Source organism: Furipterus horrens, unplaced genomic scaffold (genome assembly GCF_987537825.1).
Source record: "Furipterus horrens unplaced genomic scaffold, mFurHor1.1.pri manual_scaffold_17, whole genome shotgun sequence".
Classification (NCBI taxonomy): Eukaryota; Metazoa; Chordata; class Mammalia; order Chiroptera; family Furipteridae; genus Furipterus; species Furipterus horrens.
Genome location: NW_028327187.1, coordinates 81,160,781 through 81,182,245, shown reverse-complemented (window position 1 = coordinate 81,182,245; position 21,465 = coordinate 81,160,781). Strand labels below are relative to the sequence as shown.

The following is a 21,465-nucleotide window of genomic DNA, read 5'->3' as shown; positions in this document are numbered from 1 at the left end:
GGAAGCTCCATGTCATTATAAGAATTTACAGCAAGCTATTTAAAGAAATTTTGAAAATGTCATATAGAAAATTAATTTTTCATAGTGACATCAGTAAGATGACAGACTAGGAGGTCTCAGTGCTTATTCTCTCCTCCACAAAAACAAGACACAACTACATGCCAACTAGAATAGTTCTGAGATAGTCCCATAATACAATAAAAATGCTGAAGAAACTCTATGAAGCACAGAGACAAATAGCCACATAGAAAACCATAGTAAACAGTTTACTTGCATAGCCACATCACGCAGTCTGGCAGAACTTGGGGCCAAGAGGAATCCCCTTGGCTTGATCTCCTCCCACAACAGAAAAAGAGAACAAGAGGATTCCAGCAACCCTAGAGTAAGTGAATGGATGAAAAACAAGATCCAGAAGTATGCTGTCTACAAGAGTCTCACTTTAAAATTAAAGATACCATAGAATGAAAGTGAAGAGATAGGAAAGATAGTCCATGCAAATTGTAACCACAAGAAAGCATGGGTGACTATATATATATCAGACAGAATAGACTTTGTCTCTAGAGACAAAGGAGGACATTATATAATGACAAAAGGGTCAATTCAACAGGAAAATATAACAATTATAAGTATATGTGTATCCAACATCAGAGTATATATGTGTGTGTGTGTGTGTGTGTGTGTATGTAAAATAATGACATATCTGAAGGCAAAAATTGACAGCAATGCAATAATAATAGAGAACTGCACTACCACACTTACAATAATGAATAGAACATACAGACAGAAAATCAGTAAAGAAACTTCTTGCTTGAATAACATTATTGTCCAAATAAACCTAACTGACATATACAGAAATTTGCACTCAAAAACAGCAGAAAAGACACATTCTTCTCAAGGGCACATGGAACATCCTCTAGGATAGATAACATGTTAGGTCACAAAACAAGCCTTAACAGATTTTAAAAACATGGACATCATTCTAAGTATCTCTTTTGACCATAGTGGAATAAAATAGAAATCAGTAACAACAAGAAAATGGAAAAATTCTCAAATACACAGAAACTAAACAATTCGGTCTTGAACAACCATTGGGTCAAAGAGGAAATCCAAAGTCAATTTTAAAAGTATCCTGAGAAAAAACAAAAATGAAACACAACATACAAAAAACTAGAGATGCAGCAAAAGTAGTCATCGGAGGGAAGTTTATAACAATAAACAATACCATTAAAATAGAAAGACCTCAAATAAACAACTTAACTTTACATGTCAAGTAAATGGGAAAACAATAAGCTCAGCCTGAAGTTAGCAGAAAGAAAGAAATAATTAAGATTAAAGCAAAACTAAATCAAATAGAGAAAAATATATATAAAAAGTCAAAAAATGAAGGGGTGATTTTTTGAAAATATAAAAAAAATTGAGAAACCATTAGCTAGCCTAAGAATAAAAGAGAGAAGTTTCAAATAAATAAAGTCAGAATAAAAGAGGAAACACTACAACAGATGCCTCAGGAATAAAAAGGATCTTAAGGGACTATTATGAGCAAACTAGATAACTTAGAAGAAATGGATAAGCTCTTAGAAACATACAAACTGCTAAAACTGAATCAGGGCAAAATATAAAGCCTGAATAGACCAATAACAAATAAAAAGATTGGATCAATAATCAAAAACCTCCCGACAAAGAAAAGCCCAGAACCTGATAACTTCATGGGTTGATTCTACCAAATTCATTCCAAGAAACAGTTCAGTCAAAGAATTAATACTAATGTTTCTTAAACTTATCAAAAAAATAATATAATAGTTCCAAATTCATTTTATGAGGCTTGCATCACCCTGATACCAAAACCAAGCAAAGACACTACAAGAAATAAAACTGCAAGACAGTAACCCTGATTAACATACATGCAAAAATCCTAGCAACTGAATTCAATAGCACACACCATGACCAAGAAGTATTTATCCCAGGGATGCAAGAGTGGTTCAACACAGGTAAGTCGGTGTGATACAACACATAAGCAAAATGAAAAAAAACAACATGGTCATCTCAATAGATGCAGAAAAAGCATTTGACAAAGTGTGGCACCCACTCATTATTTAAACCTCAACAAAATAGGTGTAAAAAAATCATACTTCAACACAATAAAGGTCATAAATAAAGAGCTCATAGCTAACATCATAATCAATGAGGGAAAATCTGAAAGCTTGCCTTCTAAGACTGGGACAAGGCAAGGATGCCTACTCTAACCATTTCTTTTCAACCTAGTACTAGAATTCCTAGCCAGAGCAAATAGGCAAGGAAAAAAATAGACACCCAAATTAGAAAGGAAGACATAAGATTGTTTCTGTTTGCAAGATGATATGATCATATAGGTAAGAAAACCTAAAGACTCAACAAAATAAGTTTTAGAACTAACGGACTAATTCAATAAGGTTGTAGGATACAAAAATCAACATACAAATTGGGTTTCTATACATAAACAATGAACTATTCAAAAGGGAAAGAAAACAGCTCATTCACAATAGCCACAAAATGTATGAAATACTTAGAAATAAATTTAACCAAAGGGGTGAAAGTCTTATACCTGAAAATTATAAAACATTGATGAAAAAATTAAAGACATAGATAAATGAATAGATATACCATGTTAATGAATTGTCAGAATTAGTATTGTTAAAATGTCCATACTACCCAAAGTGACCTACACATTCATTGTAACCCCAATCAAAATATCAATGGCATTCTTACAGAAATTCTTTTTAATTCTAAAGTTTACATGAAACCCAAGAGACCCCAAATAGCCAAATCAATCTTGAGCAAGAAGAAAAAAGCTGAAGCCATCACACTTTCTGATATTAAAATATATTACAAAGCTATAGTAATCAAAACAGTATTGCACTAGCATAGAAACATAGAGTAGAATGGTGGTTGCTAAGTGCTGAGGAGAGGAGGAACGAGAAGACATTGGTCAAGGGGTGTACAGTTTCAGTTATGCAGGATGAATAAGTTCTGGGGGTTTAATGTACAATGATGTGACTATAGGCAACAATCATTTATTGTATACTGAAGTTTGCTGAGAAAGATTATAAGTACTTTCAACACAAAAAAGAAAGAAAGTGGTATCTGAGGTAATGGATATGCTAATTAGCTTGAATGTGGTGATTATTTCCATATACATATGTCGGCGGCGGCGGCGGCGGCAGCCGTCCGTCTCGAGAGACGATGGTGTAGCTTCTTAAGAGTCTATCTGCACCACCGAGAATGGCTGTGCAGTCCAACTCGGGAGTGACACGGTATCTGTCTCCTCCCGTGTTGAATCGACATCTTACGATGACGCTGGAGTGTCCTCTCCAGTGAAGCTGAAGCTACAGAGCCTGGGCAGGGTGATATGGAGGGTCTGCTGTTGCCCATGCAGCAGACCCCCCCTCTCTTCGCAGCTGAAGGGTCCAAGGGAAAGACGGAGTCAATACAGCTTGGCTTCAGGTGCGCCGCAGGAGTTGCCGGTGTTGACTACAACATCAAACCGCCTTAGGGACTCCGGCTCCGGATTTTCTGTCGGGGTTTACTCCCTTAGCCTTTCCCCTGAAGAGGTATGCCGCAAGGCAGCGGAGGTTTTTTGGAGTCAGAGTTTTCCTTCTCTGATGTGCCCTGACTGGAAGATCGAACCAGCGACACTTAGCTCGCAGGCCGACGCTCAATCCACTGAGCCAAACCAGCCAGGGCTATACATATGTATATACCACATTATCAAATTAAATTAAATATATACACTTTTTAATTGTCAAATATATCTCAATTTTTTAAATTCACTTAGAAAAAGAAAATTAGTTTTTCCTATTGGTAGACCAGATAAAATCCAACATTCCTTTCAACTTGAAAAGCTTATGATTCTATGCTTTCATTAAGTAGATGAGAAAATGAACCTCAGAGGAGCTCAGTTGCCTTGCCTGAAATTACAATTCATTGTAGGAGAATTTATTTCTTACATCTCCTAACTCTTACGACATGCTCTTAGAAGGACATCTTAAATTCTGCCTAACTGGTTATCTTCTTTTTCTCCTCTAGTCCCAGCTCTTGTGATTATGGGGTAGTCTGATGGACAACTAAGTGGTACAAGCCAGACAACTTGATTGCATAGATCAACAAATAGATTCAAGCTGGCTAAATTACCCTCTAGCTCATGCATAGTGTCTCTATGGTTAGGGGTTTCCTGGGATGAACACGGTTCACACTTGTTGCCCCAACATAATTACTATTAGTGCTCCATTTCACTGTTAAAGTGTCTGGATTTAGATAATATGGTCACCCTACTAAAGGCTAAATATTCTGTAGTAGTGGTTTGTATAAATGACAGAGTTTTTCATGTATTCAAATGTATTTTTAATCTTTGTCAACTACCAGAAAGGCTTAAAATGACATACTGTATTAGCTTGCTAAGGCTGCCATAACAATGACCACAAACTGGGTGAATTAAAACAACAGAAACTTGTCCTTTCACAGTTTTGGAGACTAGAAGTCTGAAGTCAAGGTTTTGGCCAGACCATCCTCTCTCTGAAGGATCAAGAGAGGTTCCTTCCTTGCCTCTCCTTAGCTTCTGATGATTGTGGGCATTACTTGGCATTCCTTGGCTTGTAGACACATCATTCCATCTCTGCCTCAATCATTACATAGTGTTCTCCCCCGTATCTGTGTCCAAATTTCGCTCTTCTTATAAGGACACCAATTATTACATTAGGACCCACTTAAATCCATTATGACCTCACCTGAAGTTAATTACATCTGTAAAGACCTCACATAAAACACATACTCATCCATAGTTGGATGCATCAGTTTCCTGATAGAATAGGATGCACATAAGGAATATAAGTCCCATCTCCTCTACTGCTAAAGCAAAGCAATGTCCATTTTACATATTTTTTTTATGTTCTGTAGCTCATGGTACCATGAAATTCAATATGCTACCTAGGAAGAATTCTGCATTTCTTCCGTAAGCCCTGTACATCCTCACACATTCTAGGAGAGCTCACTTGTCAATCTGTATAGGAATGATCCGTTTAGGAAGTTGTCTCTTCCAGCAGACTATGAGCTACTTGAGGGCAATAACTGTGGCTCATTCATTTCTGTATCTTTAGTACATAACTTCATAGAAAATGCAAAGTATGCTCTTAGTAATTATTGGGGAAGGGAAGAAGTTTGAAAAGAAGAAAGGTACTTATTGAGTTATAATCTAGTAGCTTAGGAAATAGAAAGGTGCTGGAAGCTCAGAGTGTGCCAAAGGCAAGACTATGTCACTTCCTCAGCACTATACCTTCTGATTTTCTTAAAACATTGTCAGGGTCTCAGCATACAATAAACACTGCAATCACAAGGTCATTCCAGATTAAGTGAGCCTTTATCTCATCAAGGTACCTTTTCCCTTCAGAAGCTTCCTGGTCAGCCCAGCAACAGTTTAGTACATACCCAGAATGCTAGAAGGAGGAAAGAGGGACCAGAGAATGCCAAATACAGGCTGTGTTTTAGATGGCCAGATTAATCAAGGTTGATCTCTTAATGTGTCAGAGCCCTCAATAGCGCTCTCTCTCTCTCTCTCTCTCTCTCTCTCTCTCTCTCTCTCTCTCTCTCTCTCTCTCTCTCTCTCACCAGTATCAAGCTAGCATCAGGAGAATATATAGCTCTTTTTAAAGTTTGTCATGCCTTTACACACCCAACCCATTATAATGTCAGGAATAAAATATTGAGTGTATACACTCATGTCTAAACTCCAGAGGAAGGCAGAGAAAGAAAAAATTAGATATTCATAGGAATTAGAGAAAAGATAGAAGAGCCCTGTGGAATGTACACCCAGAACAAACTTGTGAGGTTTTTTTAATTTGTTTGTGTTTTTAAGATTTTATTTATTTATTTTTAGAGAGAGGGGAAGGGAAGATGAAAGAAGGATAGACACATCAATGCTCAGTTGCCTCTTGCACGCCCGCCACTGGGGACCTGGCCCACTACCCAAGCATGTGCCCTGAACGGGAATTGAACCAGTGACCCTTGTTTCACAGGCTAGTGCTCAATTCACTGAGCCACACCAGCAAGGACAAACTTGGGAGTTTTTGATATCCACTTCTCCCTTTCTCTTTTCAATTCCAAAACTAGTTGCTGGTATTCCTGTTCCTGCCCCCACAGTCATGAGAGGTAGGCTGTAACAAATGCAGTATTTACAAGCAGTTTGACAGTAAATGTCAAATTCAACACCATGAAAGAGGACACAAAACATAATGTCATTCCATGAGGGCAAATGCTTTGTCTTAATTGTCTGTATATTTCTCAATGCTTTGAAAAGGGCCAAGCACACAGTAGTTACTCAGTAACTATTTGCTTAATGAATTTTGACTAGATTAAATTGATTAACCAGGAAACTGCTATAGACAGTTAGAGCATGATATTCAGAAAATAATGTTTGGGAAAGAAGCCCCTGAGATGAAACTATTGCCCAGATAATGTAGTACTCTGCTCACCTGGCAGCGGTATGGTCAAGAAGGGGAATGCATATCTCTAGGATGTGGCCAAAGCCTGACAAACCCAGAATCAGAGCCTTGCCTCCTTCCTTTCTTGCCTGGTCAGAGGACCTGGATATCACTGAATTTCCAACTCACCACCTACTTTTACAGACTACTCAAAGAGAGACAAAGCCAAGGCTAACAAAACTAATTTTGCTTAAATTAAACCAATGAAGTGATCTAGCCAAGCACTATGACAATCTTTACTCCTACCTTTAGCGCCTATTCCAGGATTTACCCCTCTATTTTTTTCCCTTTCTAAAACCAGTGAGAGGGGAAAAAAAGTGTGAGAAACTTGTTATGTATGGAGTCCAACTTTCATTCTTCCTCTTCACGTGCTCTGACACATATCTAGCTGTCCATTTCAGCCTTAGCAGCAGATTTTTTGGCCTTCCCTAATTTGTCTCTGTGATTAACTCTCTATTCTCTCTGATTTACTTTAGATACCTACAGCAGAAAACAACCCTTTCCTTGTTGGAATGCACTGTTGGTATACCAGTTTGAGCCTCCGGACCCAGTACTGCAATGTTTGCCGGGAGAGCATTCCTGCCTTATCTAGAAATCTTATCATCTGTGAAGGTACCTTTCTGATTTCTTTAGAAAGTGCAGCTAGATGGGTATAGATAGTGCTAAAGGAGCTCACGTGGCTCTAGCATCACTGACTCACAATAGGTCACTGACTCTGGTATAAGGTTAACTCTGACACTTTACAGACTGAGGAAAGGAGATGGGAAGAAGCTGGCATGAGGGGGGATTCTCACAAATCAAAATAGAAGGTTGGGTCTGGGAGGATCGAACAATATGGTCATAAGTGTTGGAAAAACAAATCACCTCATTCTTACCATCAATTTTCATTCAAATCCAACAGTAGAAAATTAAAATTCAGTAAGAATAAAAATGAACTGAATCATATAGAAAATAGGTCTTTGGAGGCAAAGCAGGACTATTTAGATGCATCTAGGTTCTAACTTTCAGAGCAGCTTAAGAAAGGGAATTAGAATCTTCATTATTACAAGATTTACATCTATTTTTTTCTTCCCCTTTTTCATAGTATGCAAATTGAAGACACACATATTATGTGCTTTGAGAGCAAGCAAAGGCTGTAAGTGGAATACCTTGTCCATCACTGATGACCTCCTCTTATCTGAAGATGAAATAGTGAGTAGTAGCCATGTTTTCTTAGTCACCCTTTTCTACCTCCCCTTCAGTCAGGACACATAGGGGAAGAAAGACTTCTTCCTCTCTTCAGACAACCCAAGTAGGCTTCTTCCCCAGGGCTCATAATCCAACTGATCTAAAAGAATTAAAGCCCGCATTTCTACTTGTCATTGGTCACTAGCATTGGAGTGGGGAGGGCAAACCAGGAAGAATTTTTTTGGGTTACCTGTGTCCTTCATGGGGTAGTATAGTTATTCCCACTGACACTTCCTCTCCGTATATCTCTAACTTCTACTTCTTGTCTCTTTTTACTCTTCAGAAAACTATGCCCCATCAGTGGGTAGAAGGAAACATATCTGTTAGTTCTAAGTGTGCAGTATGTCATGAGAACTGTGGCAGTAACCATAGACTTCAAGACTTCCAATGTCTCTGGTGTAATTCTACGGTAAGACTCTTTTCATCTCCTTGATTTTTGGAGAACTTGACTTAAAGAAAAGGGACAGATTAAAGCTGACTGTGAATATACATAGATAAAACTCTCAGAGACTGTTACATACAAAGAGATTATATGGACTCCATAGTATAGAGCTCAGTATCCTGGGTTTCCAGATCTGGCTATGGAGTGTCAAAGAGAAAGATTTAAGACTCATTTTTTATGGTTCTTAATTAGTAAGGCCTACTACCAAAAGATAAAAGCTAATAAGGAAAAGTTGAATTCTCTTAGGACAGTAAGGGCAATTAAAAAAATAAATTCTGAGTTTACCTTTAAGAAATCTTCTCCCTTCCTCATCTAGTTTCCTAGAAACTTGTAATCTTTGTTAACTAATCATGGTTAACAATATTAACATATTACTATTGCCACTATGTATTGAGTGTTTTATACACATGGTCTCGTTTAATCCTTACAATAACCCTAAACAAGGCCTCATTGTCCTGATCTACAGATGAGCCAAAACTGAGGTTCAGGAAAGTGAAGTGATTTGATCAAGGTCATGCAGCTAATAAGCAAAAGAGTCTTGATTCATACATAATTCTGTAAAAACCATGGTCTTAGCTACAACACTACCATGCCTCTAAACCAGTGGTGCTCAACTGGGGTGATTTTGCTCCCCATCCCGGAGACAGATAACAAGGTCTTGGAGACGTTTTTTATTGTTAAAACTCAGGGGAAAAGAGTGTGTTACAAGTTTCTGGTGAGTAGAGGCCTGGGATTCTGCTAAACCTCTAGTTCACAGGGTAGTACAGAGAACTATGTAGCCCAAAGTATCAACAGTGCTAACATTGAAAAAGCACAATCTAGACTTTCTAGTCTTTTTTTAAATTTGTTTTTATTTAATCTTTATTGTAGTTTTCATTACCATTTAGTCCCTCCTCCCCCCAGCAATCACCACAGTATTGTCCATGTCCATAAGTCCTTTTGCTTTTTGCTCAATCTCACCACCCCCTAGCCTCCCCACTAGCTAAGGAACAAAGTGAACTAACAAGCAAAACAGTGATAGACGTTTTAGTCTTTTAGATGCTTCTAGACAAAGAGAAACTAAAGTATAAGCTTCTTCTTAGAAGATTCTAGTTTCCTCTGCCTCATTCCAGTAGGGGGGGCTGCCATCTTTGCACTCTCCTTCTGCTTTGCTCCAGCTTACCAATATCTCCAAGAAGGGGCTTTTACCCTCATTGGGTGCCTTGATTTTTGTGGCCTCCCCCAGGAGACAACTCTAGATTGCCTGGATATGATGGCTCTAGATTGCCTTGATATGATGGCCAGTGGGGCCTGTTGCTCATGGGTGTCACAGAACTCTAACCAACAGAGAAATAGCTCTTAACTCGCTATCACCCTCAGGGCACAACAGGAAGCAACAGTCCAAGTCCAGTCTTTCTGCACAAAGAGGCCCATTACCTTGTGTTCTTAGCTGCAGCCCGAGGGACAGGTTTCTAATTAAGCACACATCTAAGGGTCAGCTGTAATCCTTTCTAGAGACCTTGGAGTGCAGATGCCATCTTCCCACTCTCCCTCTGACGTGCTCCAGAGCACAAATGTCTCCCAGAGAAGAACTTTTATATACATCTGGTGCCCCAGTTTTTGCAGAAGCCCCCAGTGGATGCCCCTTGATTACCTGGCTCTGATGGCCATCAGGGCTAATGCTTGCAAGTCCCTCAGGACTGTAACCAACAGAAAAACAGTTCTTAATAGGCTACCACCACCAGAGAACAGCAAGAAACCACAGTAGAAGTCCAGTATTACTGTAAAAGAGGCCTATTAGCTTGTCTGCACAGTTGCAGCCTAAGGAGTGGGCTTCCAATTAAACACACATCTAAGGGCCAACTGTAATTCTTTTCAGGGACTTCAGAGGACAGGTTGTTATCTTTGTGCTCTCCTTCAACCATTCTCCAGAACACCAGTATCTCCTGAAGGGGAGCTTTTATATATGTCTGGTGCCCTGGTTTTTATATCTGGTACACATTTTTGGCTGCTTCCCAGGGGACAACGTGTGACTGCCTACCTGGTTCTGTTGGTCAGTAGGGCTGACCATGGAAGAGTAACAAATGGAGAGAGAGTTCTTGGATAGATTGGATAGAGACCACCCCAAGGGCACAATATAGAGCAGACTGAAATACACTGCAGGTTTTTTGTGAAAGAGACCTATTTGCTTGTACTAAAGCTTCAGCCTGAAGAAAAGGCTTCTGGCCTGGCACACATCTGGGTGTCCACAAAGGTGCTCTCCAATGACAGAGGCTGGTGGATACAAGCTTTGTGCTCTCCCTCTGGCTTGGTCCAGGTCACTGGCACAGCCTAGAAAGGAGCTTGTACAATCATCTGCAACTGCTACTAAAGGTAAACTTCTAGGTCATCCAGCTCTGGTGGCTAGTGGGATATACACCTACAGTCCCCTAGGACTGTATATATTTGCATACTTAAAAGCTGTTGCCTGAGGGTCTGGCTTCTAATCAGCTTGTATCTGACTGAGATCTTCCCCTTTGGAACAATGGCAAGTCTTGGGATATCTTCATATAATAGTAACCACTAAAAGTAAAATAAGCTGCTTGGACTATCACAAAAATTTGAGAGACAACAAAGAGCTAGAGCAGGGTTGAATGATGAGTTTCATCCCCTACACAATACCACTCCTTCAAAACTGGGGAAGATGACTGTTTTATCTATTGCAGAGAAACCAACACAAAATTTCCAGGAAAATAAAGAAAGAGAAGGAATATATTTCCAACAAAACAACAAGATAAAAACTTCAGAAAAAGTAATTAAACAGAGATAAGTGATTTTCATGATAAAGAGTACTAAATAACTGTCATAAAGATGTTTACTAAACCAGGGAAAAGAATGTAAGGACACAGTAAGAATTTCAGCAAAAAGATAGAAAATATTAATAAAGTACCAGACTGAAGTCACAGACCTGAAGAATGTAGTAAAAACACTGAAAAATACACTAGAAGGGTTTAACAATAGACTAGATGAAGCAGAAGAAGAGATCAGTGACTGAAATACCTGGCAAAGAAACTCATCCAATGAGAGCAACAAAAAGAAAAACATTTTTTAAAGTGAAGATGGCTTAAGAGACTTATGGAACATCAAGCAGAATAACATTTGCATTATGGCAGTCCCAGAAGGATAGGAGTGAGAAAAAGGGACAGCAAATTTATTTCAAGAAAGAACAGTTGAACATCACAGAGTCCCAAATAAGATTAACCTAAAGGGATTCACAAAAAGACATATTATCATTAAAATGTCAAAAATTAAAGACAAGGAGACTATTAGGCATGAGAGAAACAATTTGTTCTGCACAAGAGGAGCCTTCATAATACTATCAGCACATTTTACACTTTTTGGCAGAAACTTTGCAAGCCAGAAGGAATGGCACAATATATTCAAAGTGTTGAAAAAACCCTTCCAACCAGGAATATTCTACCAGGTGAGGTTGTCCTTCAGAATTGCAGACAAGCAAAAGCTAAAGGAATTCATTACCACTAAATGAGCCTTAGAAGAAATGTTAAAGGGACTTCTTTTTCTTTTTTGATGCTTTATTGATTATGCTGTTACAGTTGTCCCAATTTCTTTTCCCTTTATTCCCCTCCACCCAGTGACCACCCTCCCTCCAGTTGTCTGCCCCCCTTAGTCCATGCCCATTGGTTGTGCATATAGTTCTTCTCAGCATCTTCCTATCTATTCCACTCCCTCCTACTATGCTTTTTAATTCCTGTACCATCTCCCTCCCATTCTCCTCTTCCTCCTCCGTGCTGACCCTCCCCCAAATGTTCCCCAAACCTATAATTCTTTTCTCACTCTCGTTGCCTACTTAGTTTGCCTTGTTTCAGTTCCCTGGCTTCTGTTGTTGGTTGTTGTGATACAGTTTTCAATTTAATGTTCCTAGTTTTGATCCTCTTTCTCCTAAACAAGTCCCTTTAACATTTCATAGAACAGTGGTTTGGATCTGATGAACTCCTTCAGTTTTACTTTGTCCTGGAAGCATTTTCTCTGCCCTTCAATTCTGAATGACAGTTTCACTGGATAGAGTAATCATGGTTGTAGGTTTTTGCTTTTCATTACTTTGAATATTTCTTGCCAGTCCCTTCTTGCCTGAAGACCATATGATTTCACTCATGTGTAATCTAATGAACAAAACTAACTAGCAAACAAAATAGAAGCAGACTCATAAGTAGAGAAAAGACTGACAACTGTCAGAGGGGGCTAGGGTGTGGGTCTGGGTTTTGAAAAAGATGAAGAGATTGAGCAAAAAAACAAAAAAACAAAAAAACCATAGACACAGCATGGTGTTTACCAAAGGAGAAGGGGATGGAGGGAAGTAGAAGAGGGTAAAGAGGGGATAAATGGTGATGGAAGGAAACTTGGGGTGTGAACACACAATATAATATACAGATGATGTATTACAAAATTGTATGCCTGAAACCTATATAATTTTATTAACCAATGTAACTCCAAAAGAATCAGTAAAAAAGTAAAGAAAAGAAAAAGAAATGAAAGAGGAAAAATTACAACTGATACCTAAGAAATGCAAAGAATATGATACTGCTATGAACAATTATATGCTAACAAAGTGGAAAACATCAAAGAAATGGTTAAACTCCTGGAAACATACAACCTACCAAGACAATCATGAAGGAATAGAAAATCTGAAAAGACCAATTACTAGCAAAGTGACTAAATCAATAATCAAAAATATCCCAACAGACAAAGTCTAGGACCAGATCGCTTCACTGGTAAATTCTGCCAAACTGTCAAAGATTTATTATCAGTCCTTCTCAAAATCTTCCAATAAATAGAAGATCAAAACTTCCCAAACCATCCTGAGAGGCCAGCATTACCTTACTACCAAAAGCAGATATGGACACCATAAGAAAATGAAGTTACAGATTAATATCCCTGATTAACATAGATAAAAAAATTCTCAACAAAATATTAGGAAACTGAATTCAACAATACATTAAAATAATCATACGCCATGTTCAAGTGAGATTTATTTCATAGATGGGAGGGTGGTTCAACATCTGCAAACCAACGTGCTACACCACATTAACAAAATGAAAGACTGAAATCATATGACCATCTCACTAGCTGCAGAAAAAGCATTTGACAAAATTCAACATCCATTTATGACTTTAAAAAAAACTCTCAACAAACTGGTTATAGAGGGAGCATACTTCAACCTAATAAAGGCCATATATGACAAGCCTATGGCTAATATCTTACTCAATAGTGAAAAGCTTAAAACTTCTCTTAGGTTAGATACAAGACAAGGATGCCCACTCTTGCCCCCCTCTTCTCATAGAAATATAATTTACATACAGATTACTTCTGGGTGTACAACATAATGATTTGACATTTGTATACACCACAAAGTATTCACATTAACTCCTGCCACCATCTGCCATCATGCAGTCACAAAATTTTCTTTTCTTCTGATGAGAAATTTTAAGATTTATTTTCTTAGCAACTTTCAAATTTGCAATGTAGTAATATTAACTATAGTCACCATACTTTGTATTACATCCCTATCACTTTTTATATCTAAAAGTTTGTGCCACTTGATCCCCTTCTATTTCACCCAAGCTCAGTCCCCCTCCTCTCTTATAACCATCAATATACTCTTTGTATCTTTGAGTTTTCTTTGTTTTTTGTTCATTTATTTTGGTTTTTAAGATTCTACATGTAAGTAAAATCATATGGTACTTGTCTTTCTCTGTCTCAGTTATATGACTTAGCATAATGTTCTCCAGGTCCATCCATGTTGTCACAAATGGCAAGATTTTATTCTTTTTACAACTACATAATATTCCATTGTATTTGTTTGTGTGTGTGTATCCTTTTTTACCCATTTATCCATTAATAAACATTTAGGTTATTTTTTAAACATCATTTTTTAAAATTTTAAAATTTATTTTTAGAGAGAGGAAAAGGGAGGGAGAAAGAGAGAGAAACATGTGAGAGAGAAACATTGATCAGTTTCCTCTTCTACGTGCTTGTCCAGGGACCGAATCCGCAACCCAGGCATATGCTATGATCAGGACTCAAACTGGTGACCTTTCAACTTTGCAGAATGGCATCCAACCAACTCAGCCACACTGGTCAGGGCCATTTAGGTTATTTTCATATCTTGGCTATTGTAAATAATGCTGCAATGAACATAGGGATACATACATCTTTTTAAATTAGTGCTTTCATTTCCTTCAGATATGCTGGTTTCTCTGGTAGTTTTTTTTGTTTGTTTGTTTTGTTTTTGTTTTTGTTTTTTTAGGAACTTTCACAATGTTCTTAATAGTGGTTGCAGAAAATTACTTTTCGTCCAAAATAATAAAAAAGGAAAAGAAAGTTACTTTTCATCCAGCAGTGTGCAAAGGTTCCCTTTTCTGCTCATCCTTGCCAACACTTGTTATTTCTTGTCCTTTTGATAATATCCATTTTGACAGGGTGAGGTGATACCTCGTTGTGGCTTTGATTTGCATCTCCTTGATATCATGTACTTGTTGGCCATCTGTATGTCTCTTCTGAAAAAAAAAAAGTCTATTCAGATCCTCTGCCAATTTTTAAATTGGATTGTTTGGGTTTTTTTATTGACCTGCATAAGTTCCTTGTATAGTTTGTTTATCTGATGTATAAATAACAACTATTTTCTCTCATTCAGTAGGTTGCCTTTTCATTTTTTTATTTTATTGATCATTTCTTTGCTGTACAGAATTATTTTAGTTTGATGCAGTCTCCTTTGTTTGCATTTGTTATTGTTGTCATTTCCTTTCGAGTTAGAACAATGTCAAAGGGCTTACTACCTATGTTTTCTTCTATGGGTTTTATGGTTTCAGGTCTTACATTTAATTACTTAATCCATCTTGAGTTAACTTTTGTGTCTGATATAAGTTACAAGTCCAGTTGCATTTTTTTGCATGTAGCTGTCCAGTTTCCCCAGCACCATTTATTGAAGAGATTGTCCTTTCCCTGTTGTATAGTCTTGGCTCTTCTGTTGTCAATTAACTTACAACATATGTATGGGGTTCTTTCTGGGTTCTATTTTCAATTGATCTATATGTCTGTTTTTATACCAATACCAGCTCTTTTGATTACTATGGCTTTGTAATATAGCTTGAAATCAGGGAGAATGATGATCCAGATTTGTTCTTTTTTCTATAAATTACTTTGGCTATTTGGAATCTTTTATGGTTCAATACAAATTTTAGAATTATTTGTTCTCTTTCTATTAGAAATACCATTATAATTTTGATAGAGCTTGTATTGAATCTGTAGATTGCCTTGGGTAATATGGATATTAGTACAATATCAATTCTTTAAATCTATGAGCATGGAATATTTTTTCATTTATTTGTGCCATATAAATTTCTTTCATCAATGTCTTAAAGTTTTCAGTATATAGGTCTCACTGTACAGGTCGTTCACCTCCTTGGTTAAATTTATTCCAAATTATTATATTCTTCATGATGAAACTGTTATCTTAATTTTGCTTTTTTTTAAAAAAAGATTTTTTTCTATTACAGTTGTCCCACTTTTTCCTCCATTGCTCCCTGCTACCCCTCTCACCTCTTCTCCCACAGTCAATCCCCACCCTGTTACCCCATTGTCCATGTCCATGGGTCATTTATACTAGTTCCTTGACTAGACCCTTCTCCTTTTTTCCCTCCTTCTCCTCTCCCCACTCCCTCCTGGTCACTGTCAGTCTGCTCCTTGTTTACTTGCCTCTGGTTCTATTTTTCTCATTTGTTTGTGTTGTTCATTAGTGTCCTGTGTTAGGTTATATCATATGGTATTTATCTTTTGCTGCCTGGCTTATTTTGCTAAGCATAATATTCTCCAGTTCCATCCATGTTGTCACAAATAGAAAGATTTCCTTCTTCTTTTTGCTGCATAGTATTCCATGGTGTAAATGTACCACAGTTTTTTGATCCACTCATTTACTCATGGGTACTTAGGCTGTTTCCAGCACTTGGCTATTGTGAATAGTGCTACTGTGAACATAGGGGTGCACAGGTTCTTTTGAATTGGTGTTTCAGGATTCTTAGGATCCCAGCGGTGGAATCAATGTGTAAAAAGGCAGTTCCATTTTCACTTTTGGGGGGAAATTCCATACTGTTTTCCACAGTGGCTGCACAACAGTGCACTAGGGTTCCTTTTTCTCCACACCCTCACAAGCACTTATTGTTTGTAGATTTGTTAATAATGGGCATTCTGACTGGAAGAAAGTGATATCTCATTGTGGTTTTAATTTGTATATCTGATGACTAGTCATCGTCGGCAGCTGTCCGTCTCGAGAGACGATGGTGTAGCTTCTTAAGAGTCTATCTGCACCGCCGAGAATGGCTGTGCAGTCCGACTCGGGAGTGACACGTATCTGTCTCCTCCCGTGTTGAATCGACATCTTGCGATGACGCTGGAGTGTCCTCTCCAGTGAAGCTGAAGCTACAGAGCCTGGGCAGGGTGATATGGAGGGTCTGCTGTTGCCCATGCAGCAGAACCCCCCTCTCTTCGCAGCTGAAGGGTCCAAGGGAAAGACGGAGTCAATACAGCTTGGCTTCAGGTGCGCCGCAGGAGTTGCCGGTGTTGACTACAACGTCAAACCGCCTTAGGGACTCCGGCTCCGGATTTTCTGTCGGGGTTTACTCCCTTAGCCTTTCCCCTGAAGAGGTATGCCGCAAGGCAGCGGAGGTTTTTTGGAGTCAGAGTTTTCCTTCTCTGATGTGCCCTGACTGGAAGATCGAACCAGCGACACTTAGCTCGCAGGCCGACGTTCAATCCACTGAGCCAAACCAGCCAGGGAAGCTGATGACTAGTGATGTTGAGAATTTATTCATGTGTCTACGGGCCAAATGTATGTCCTCTTTGAGAAGTGTCTAGGACCTTTGCCCATTTTTAAATTAGATTGTTTGTCTTCCTGGTGTTGAGTCCTATGAGTTCTTTGTATATTTTAGTGATTAAACCCTTGACTGATGTATCAGTGGCAAATATGTTCTCCCGTATGGTGGGTTTCTTTTTTGTTTTGATGATGGTTTCCTTAGCCATGCAGAAGCTTTTTAATTTGATGTAGTCACATTTGTTCTTCTTCTTTTTTTTTTTTTCCATTTATTTCCCTTGCCCTAGGGGACATTGGCAAAAATATTCCTGCATGGGATATCTGAAATTTTACTGCCTATATTTTCCTCTAGGACTTTTATAATGTCATGACTTACATTTAAGTCTTTTATCCATCTTGAGTTTATTCTGGTATATGGTATAAGTTGGTGGTCTAGTTTCATTTTTTTGCATGTACCTGTCCAGATCTCCCAGCACCATATATTGAAGAGGCTATTCTTACTCCATTCTATGCTTTGCCCCCTTTGTCAAATATTAATTGATCATAGAGACCTGGGTTTATTTCTGGGCTCTGTATTCTGTTCCATTGATCTATGTGTCTATACTTATGCCAGGCAAAGACTGTTCTGATTACAGAGGCCTTGTAATATAGTTTGATATCAGGTATTTTGATCCTTCACGCTTTGTTCTTTTTCTCAAGATCGCTGAGGGTATTTAGGGTGGTTCTTGGTTCCATATAAATTTTTGAAATGTTTGTTCTATATCTGTGAAATATGTTGCTGTTATTTTAATAAGGATTGAGTAGAATCTATAGATTGCTTTCAGCAGTGTGGACATTTAATGATGTTAATTCTCACACTCCATGAACATGGTATATGGTTCATTTATTTGAATCTTCCTTAATTTCTTTCCTTAAATATATTTTATTGATTATGCTGTTACAGTTTTCCCCAAATGTTTTCCCTTTGCTCTCTTTCGTGCCTGCAAAGTTTCTTTTGAGAAATCAGCTGATAGTCTTATGGGAACCCCTTTTAGGTAACTCCCTTCTTTTCTCTTGCTGCTTTTAAGATTATCTCTTTATCTTTAACCTTTAGCATTCTAATTATGATGTGTCTTGGTGTGGTCCTCTTCGGGTCTAGCTTGTTTGGGACTCTCTGTGCTTCCTGGATTTGTATGTCTATTTCCTTCACTAGATTAAGGAAGTTTTCCTTCATTAATTTTTCAGATAAGTTTTTATTTTCTTGCTCTTCCTCTTCTCCTTCTTGCACTACTATCATTCAGATGTTGGCTCATTTAAAGTTGTCCCAGAGGTTCCCAAGCTTCTCCTCATTGCTTTCAATTCTTGTTTCTTCATTCTGTACTGGCTGACTGTTTATTTCTTCCTTATGTTTCAAATCATTGATTCAAACCCTGGTTTCCTTCCCTTCACCATAGGTTTTGTGTAAATTTTCCTTTGTTTCATTTAGCATATTTCATTGTTGGTGTAAAAATTCATCCAATATCTGAATATTGACATTGTATCTTGCTATTTTGACAAATTCATTCAGTAAGTTGAGTAGTTTTGTTTTGTTTTTTGTGGAGACTATAGGGTTTTCTATGTATACTATCACGTCATCTGCAAATAATGAGTTTTACTTCTTCTTTCCAATTTGGATGCCTTTTATTTCTTCTTGTCTGATTCCTGTGGCTAGAACTTCCAATACTGTGTTGAATAAAAGGGGTGAAAGTGGATGCCCTTGTCTTGTTACTGATCCTAGAGGAAAAGATTTTAGTTTTTACCTGCTGAATATGATGTTGGCTATAGGTTTCTTGTATATAGCCTTTATTATGTTGTGGTTTGCTCCCTCTGTTTCCACCTGGTGAACATTTTTATCATAAATAGATGCTATACTATATGAAATGCTTTTATAGCATCTATTGAAATGATCATGTGATTTTTGTTTTTCATTTTGTTTATGTGGTGTATTACATTTACTTATTTGCAAATATTATACCATCCTTGCATCTATGGGATGAATCCCACTTGATGGCGGTCTATGATCTTTTTAATATGTAGCTGGATCCAGATTGCCAATATTTGGTGAGGATTTTAACATCTATGTTCATCAGAAATACTGGTCTGTAGTTTTATTTCTTTCTTATTTTAAATATTTGATTTATTTATTTATTTATTTTTATTTAATTTATTTTTTGGATTTTCAATTACAGTACTCCCATTTTTCCCTCATTTCTCCCCCCCACCTAGCCACCCCTTCTCCCACAATCATATCCCTCCCCGTTGTCCATGTGCATCAGTCATTTATACACGTTCTTTGACTAAATCCCTCCCTTACTTATCCCCCTTCTCCCTCTCCACTATTGACTGCTATTCTGCTCTTTGTCCTATTTAGTTTGTTTGTTTGTGTTGTTTTTTAGTTTCTTGTATTAGGTGATATCATATGGTATTTTTCTTTCTTTGCCTGGCTTATTTCACTAAGCATAATTCTCTCTAGTTCCATCCATGTTGTTGTAAATGGCAGGAGTTCTTTCTTTCTGCTACATAGTATTCCATTGTGTAAATGTACCACAGTTTTTCGATCCACTCATCTATAGATGGGCACTTAGGCTGTTTCCAGTACTTAGCTATTGTAAACAGGGCTGCTATGAACATAGGGGTGCATAAGTTTTTTTGAATTAGGGTTTTAGGATTTTTGGGGTATAATCCTAGCAGTGGAATCGCTGGTTCAAAAGGCAGTTCCATTTTGAGTTTTCTGAGGTAATTCCATACTGTTTTCCATAGTGTCTGCATGAGTCTGCATTCCCACCAACAATGCAGTAGGGTTCCCGTTTCTCCACATCCTCGCCAGCACTTGTTGTTTGTTGATTTGTTGATGATGGACATTCTGACTGCTGTAAAGTGGTATCTCATTGTGGATTCTATTTGCATCTCCCTGATGGCTAATGATATTGAGCATTTTTTCATGTGTCTATGGACCTTCTGTATGTCCTCTTCAGAGAAGTGTTTATTCAGTTCCTTTGCCCATTTATTTTTTTTTTTTTTGGTTTTTTTTTTTTTTGTTTTTTGTTTTTCAATTACAGTTGTCCCCTTTTCCCCTAATTTCTCTCCCCCACCCAACCCACCCCCTCTCCCGCAATCATATCCCTCCCCGTTGTCCATGTCCATGAGTCTTTTATACGGGTTCCTTGACTAATCCCCTCCCCCACTTATCCCCCTTCTCTCCCTCTCCCCTCCCCCCTATTGACTGCTATTCTGCTCTTTGTTCTATTTAGTTCCTTTGTTTGTGTTGTTCTTTAGTTTCCTGTATTAGGTGATATCATATGGTATTTTTCTTTCTTTGCCTGGCTCATTTCACTAAGCATAATTCTCTCTAGTTCCATCCATGTTGTTGCAAATGGCAGGAGTTCCTTCTTTCTTTCTGCTGCATAGTATTCCATTGTGTAAATGTACCACTGTTTTTTGATCCACTCATCTACAGATGGGCACTTAGGTTGTTTCCAGCACTTAGCTATTGTAAACAGTGCTGCAATGAACATAGGAGTGCATAAGTTCTTTTGAATTGGTGTTTCAAGATTCTTCGGGTATAATCCTAGTAGTGGAGTCGCTGGTTCAAAAGGCAGTTCCATTTTTAATCTTTTGACGTAATTCCATACTGTTCTCCATAGTGGCTGCACCAGTCTGCATTCCCACCAACAGTGCAGTAGGGTTCCCGTTTCTCCACATCCTCGCCAGCACTTGTTGCTTGTTGATTTGTTGATGATAGCCATTCTGACTGGTGTAAAATGGTATCTCATTGTGGTTTTTATTTGCATCTCCCTGATGGCTAATGATGTTGAGCATTTTTTCATGTGTCTATGAACCTTCTGTATGTCCTCTTCGGAGAAGTGTTTGTTCAGGTCCCTTGCCCATTTTTTAATTGGGTTGTTTGTTTTCTTGATGTTTAGTCGTATCAGCTCTTTATATATTTTGGAAATCAGTCCCCTGTCTGTGATGTCATTGGCAAATATGTTTTCCCATATGGTTGGTTTCCTTTTCATCTTGCTGATGTTTTCTTTTGCTGAGCAGAAACTCTTTAGTTTGATGTAGTCCCAGTTGTTTATTTTTTCCTTTATTTGTCTTGCCTTAGGAGATGTATCCGTGAAGATATTGTTACGTGAGATATCTGAAATTTTTCTGCCTATGTTTTTCTCTAGGACTTTTATGGTATCATGACTTACATTTAAGTCTTTGATCCATCTTGAGTATATTCTGGTGTGTGGTGTAAGTTGGTGGTCTAGTTTCATTTTTTTGCACGTCCCTGTCCAGTTCTCCCAGCACCACTGGTTAAAGAGGCTCCTCTCACTCCATTTTATGTTCCTTCCTCCTTTATCAAATATTGGTTGACCATAGAGGCCTGAGTTTATTTCTGGACTCTCTGTTCTGTTCCACTGATCTATATGTCTGTTCTT

The 21,465-nt window shown here is 38.0% G+C and overlaps 1 protein-coding gene across 1 annotated transcript in view; it reads left to right on the top strand.

Annotated features, from left to right (window-relative positions):
* DGKK (diacylglycerol kinase kappa) overlaps nt 1-21,465 on the top strand; it is a 147,744-nt gene that overhangs the window by 55,484 nt on the left and 70,795 nt on the right. The window contains exons 5-7 of the mRNA XM_090265033.1: nt 6,986-7,121; nt 7,594-7,700; nt 8,020-8,145. Of these exons, the coding sequence (XP_090121159.1) occupies nt 6,986-7,121; nt 7,594-7,700; nt 8,020-8,145 (369 nt within the window). The remainder of the gene's footprint in view (nt 1-6,985; nt 7,122-7,593; nt 7,701-8,019; nt 8,146-21,465) is intronic.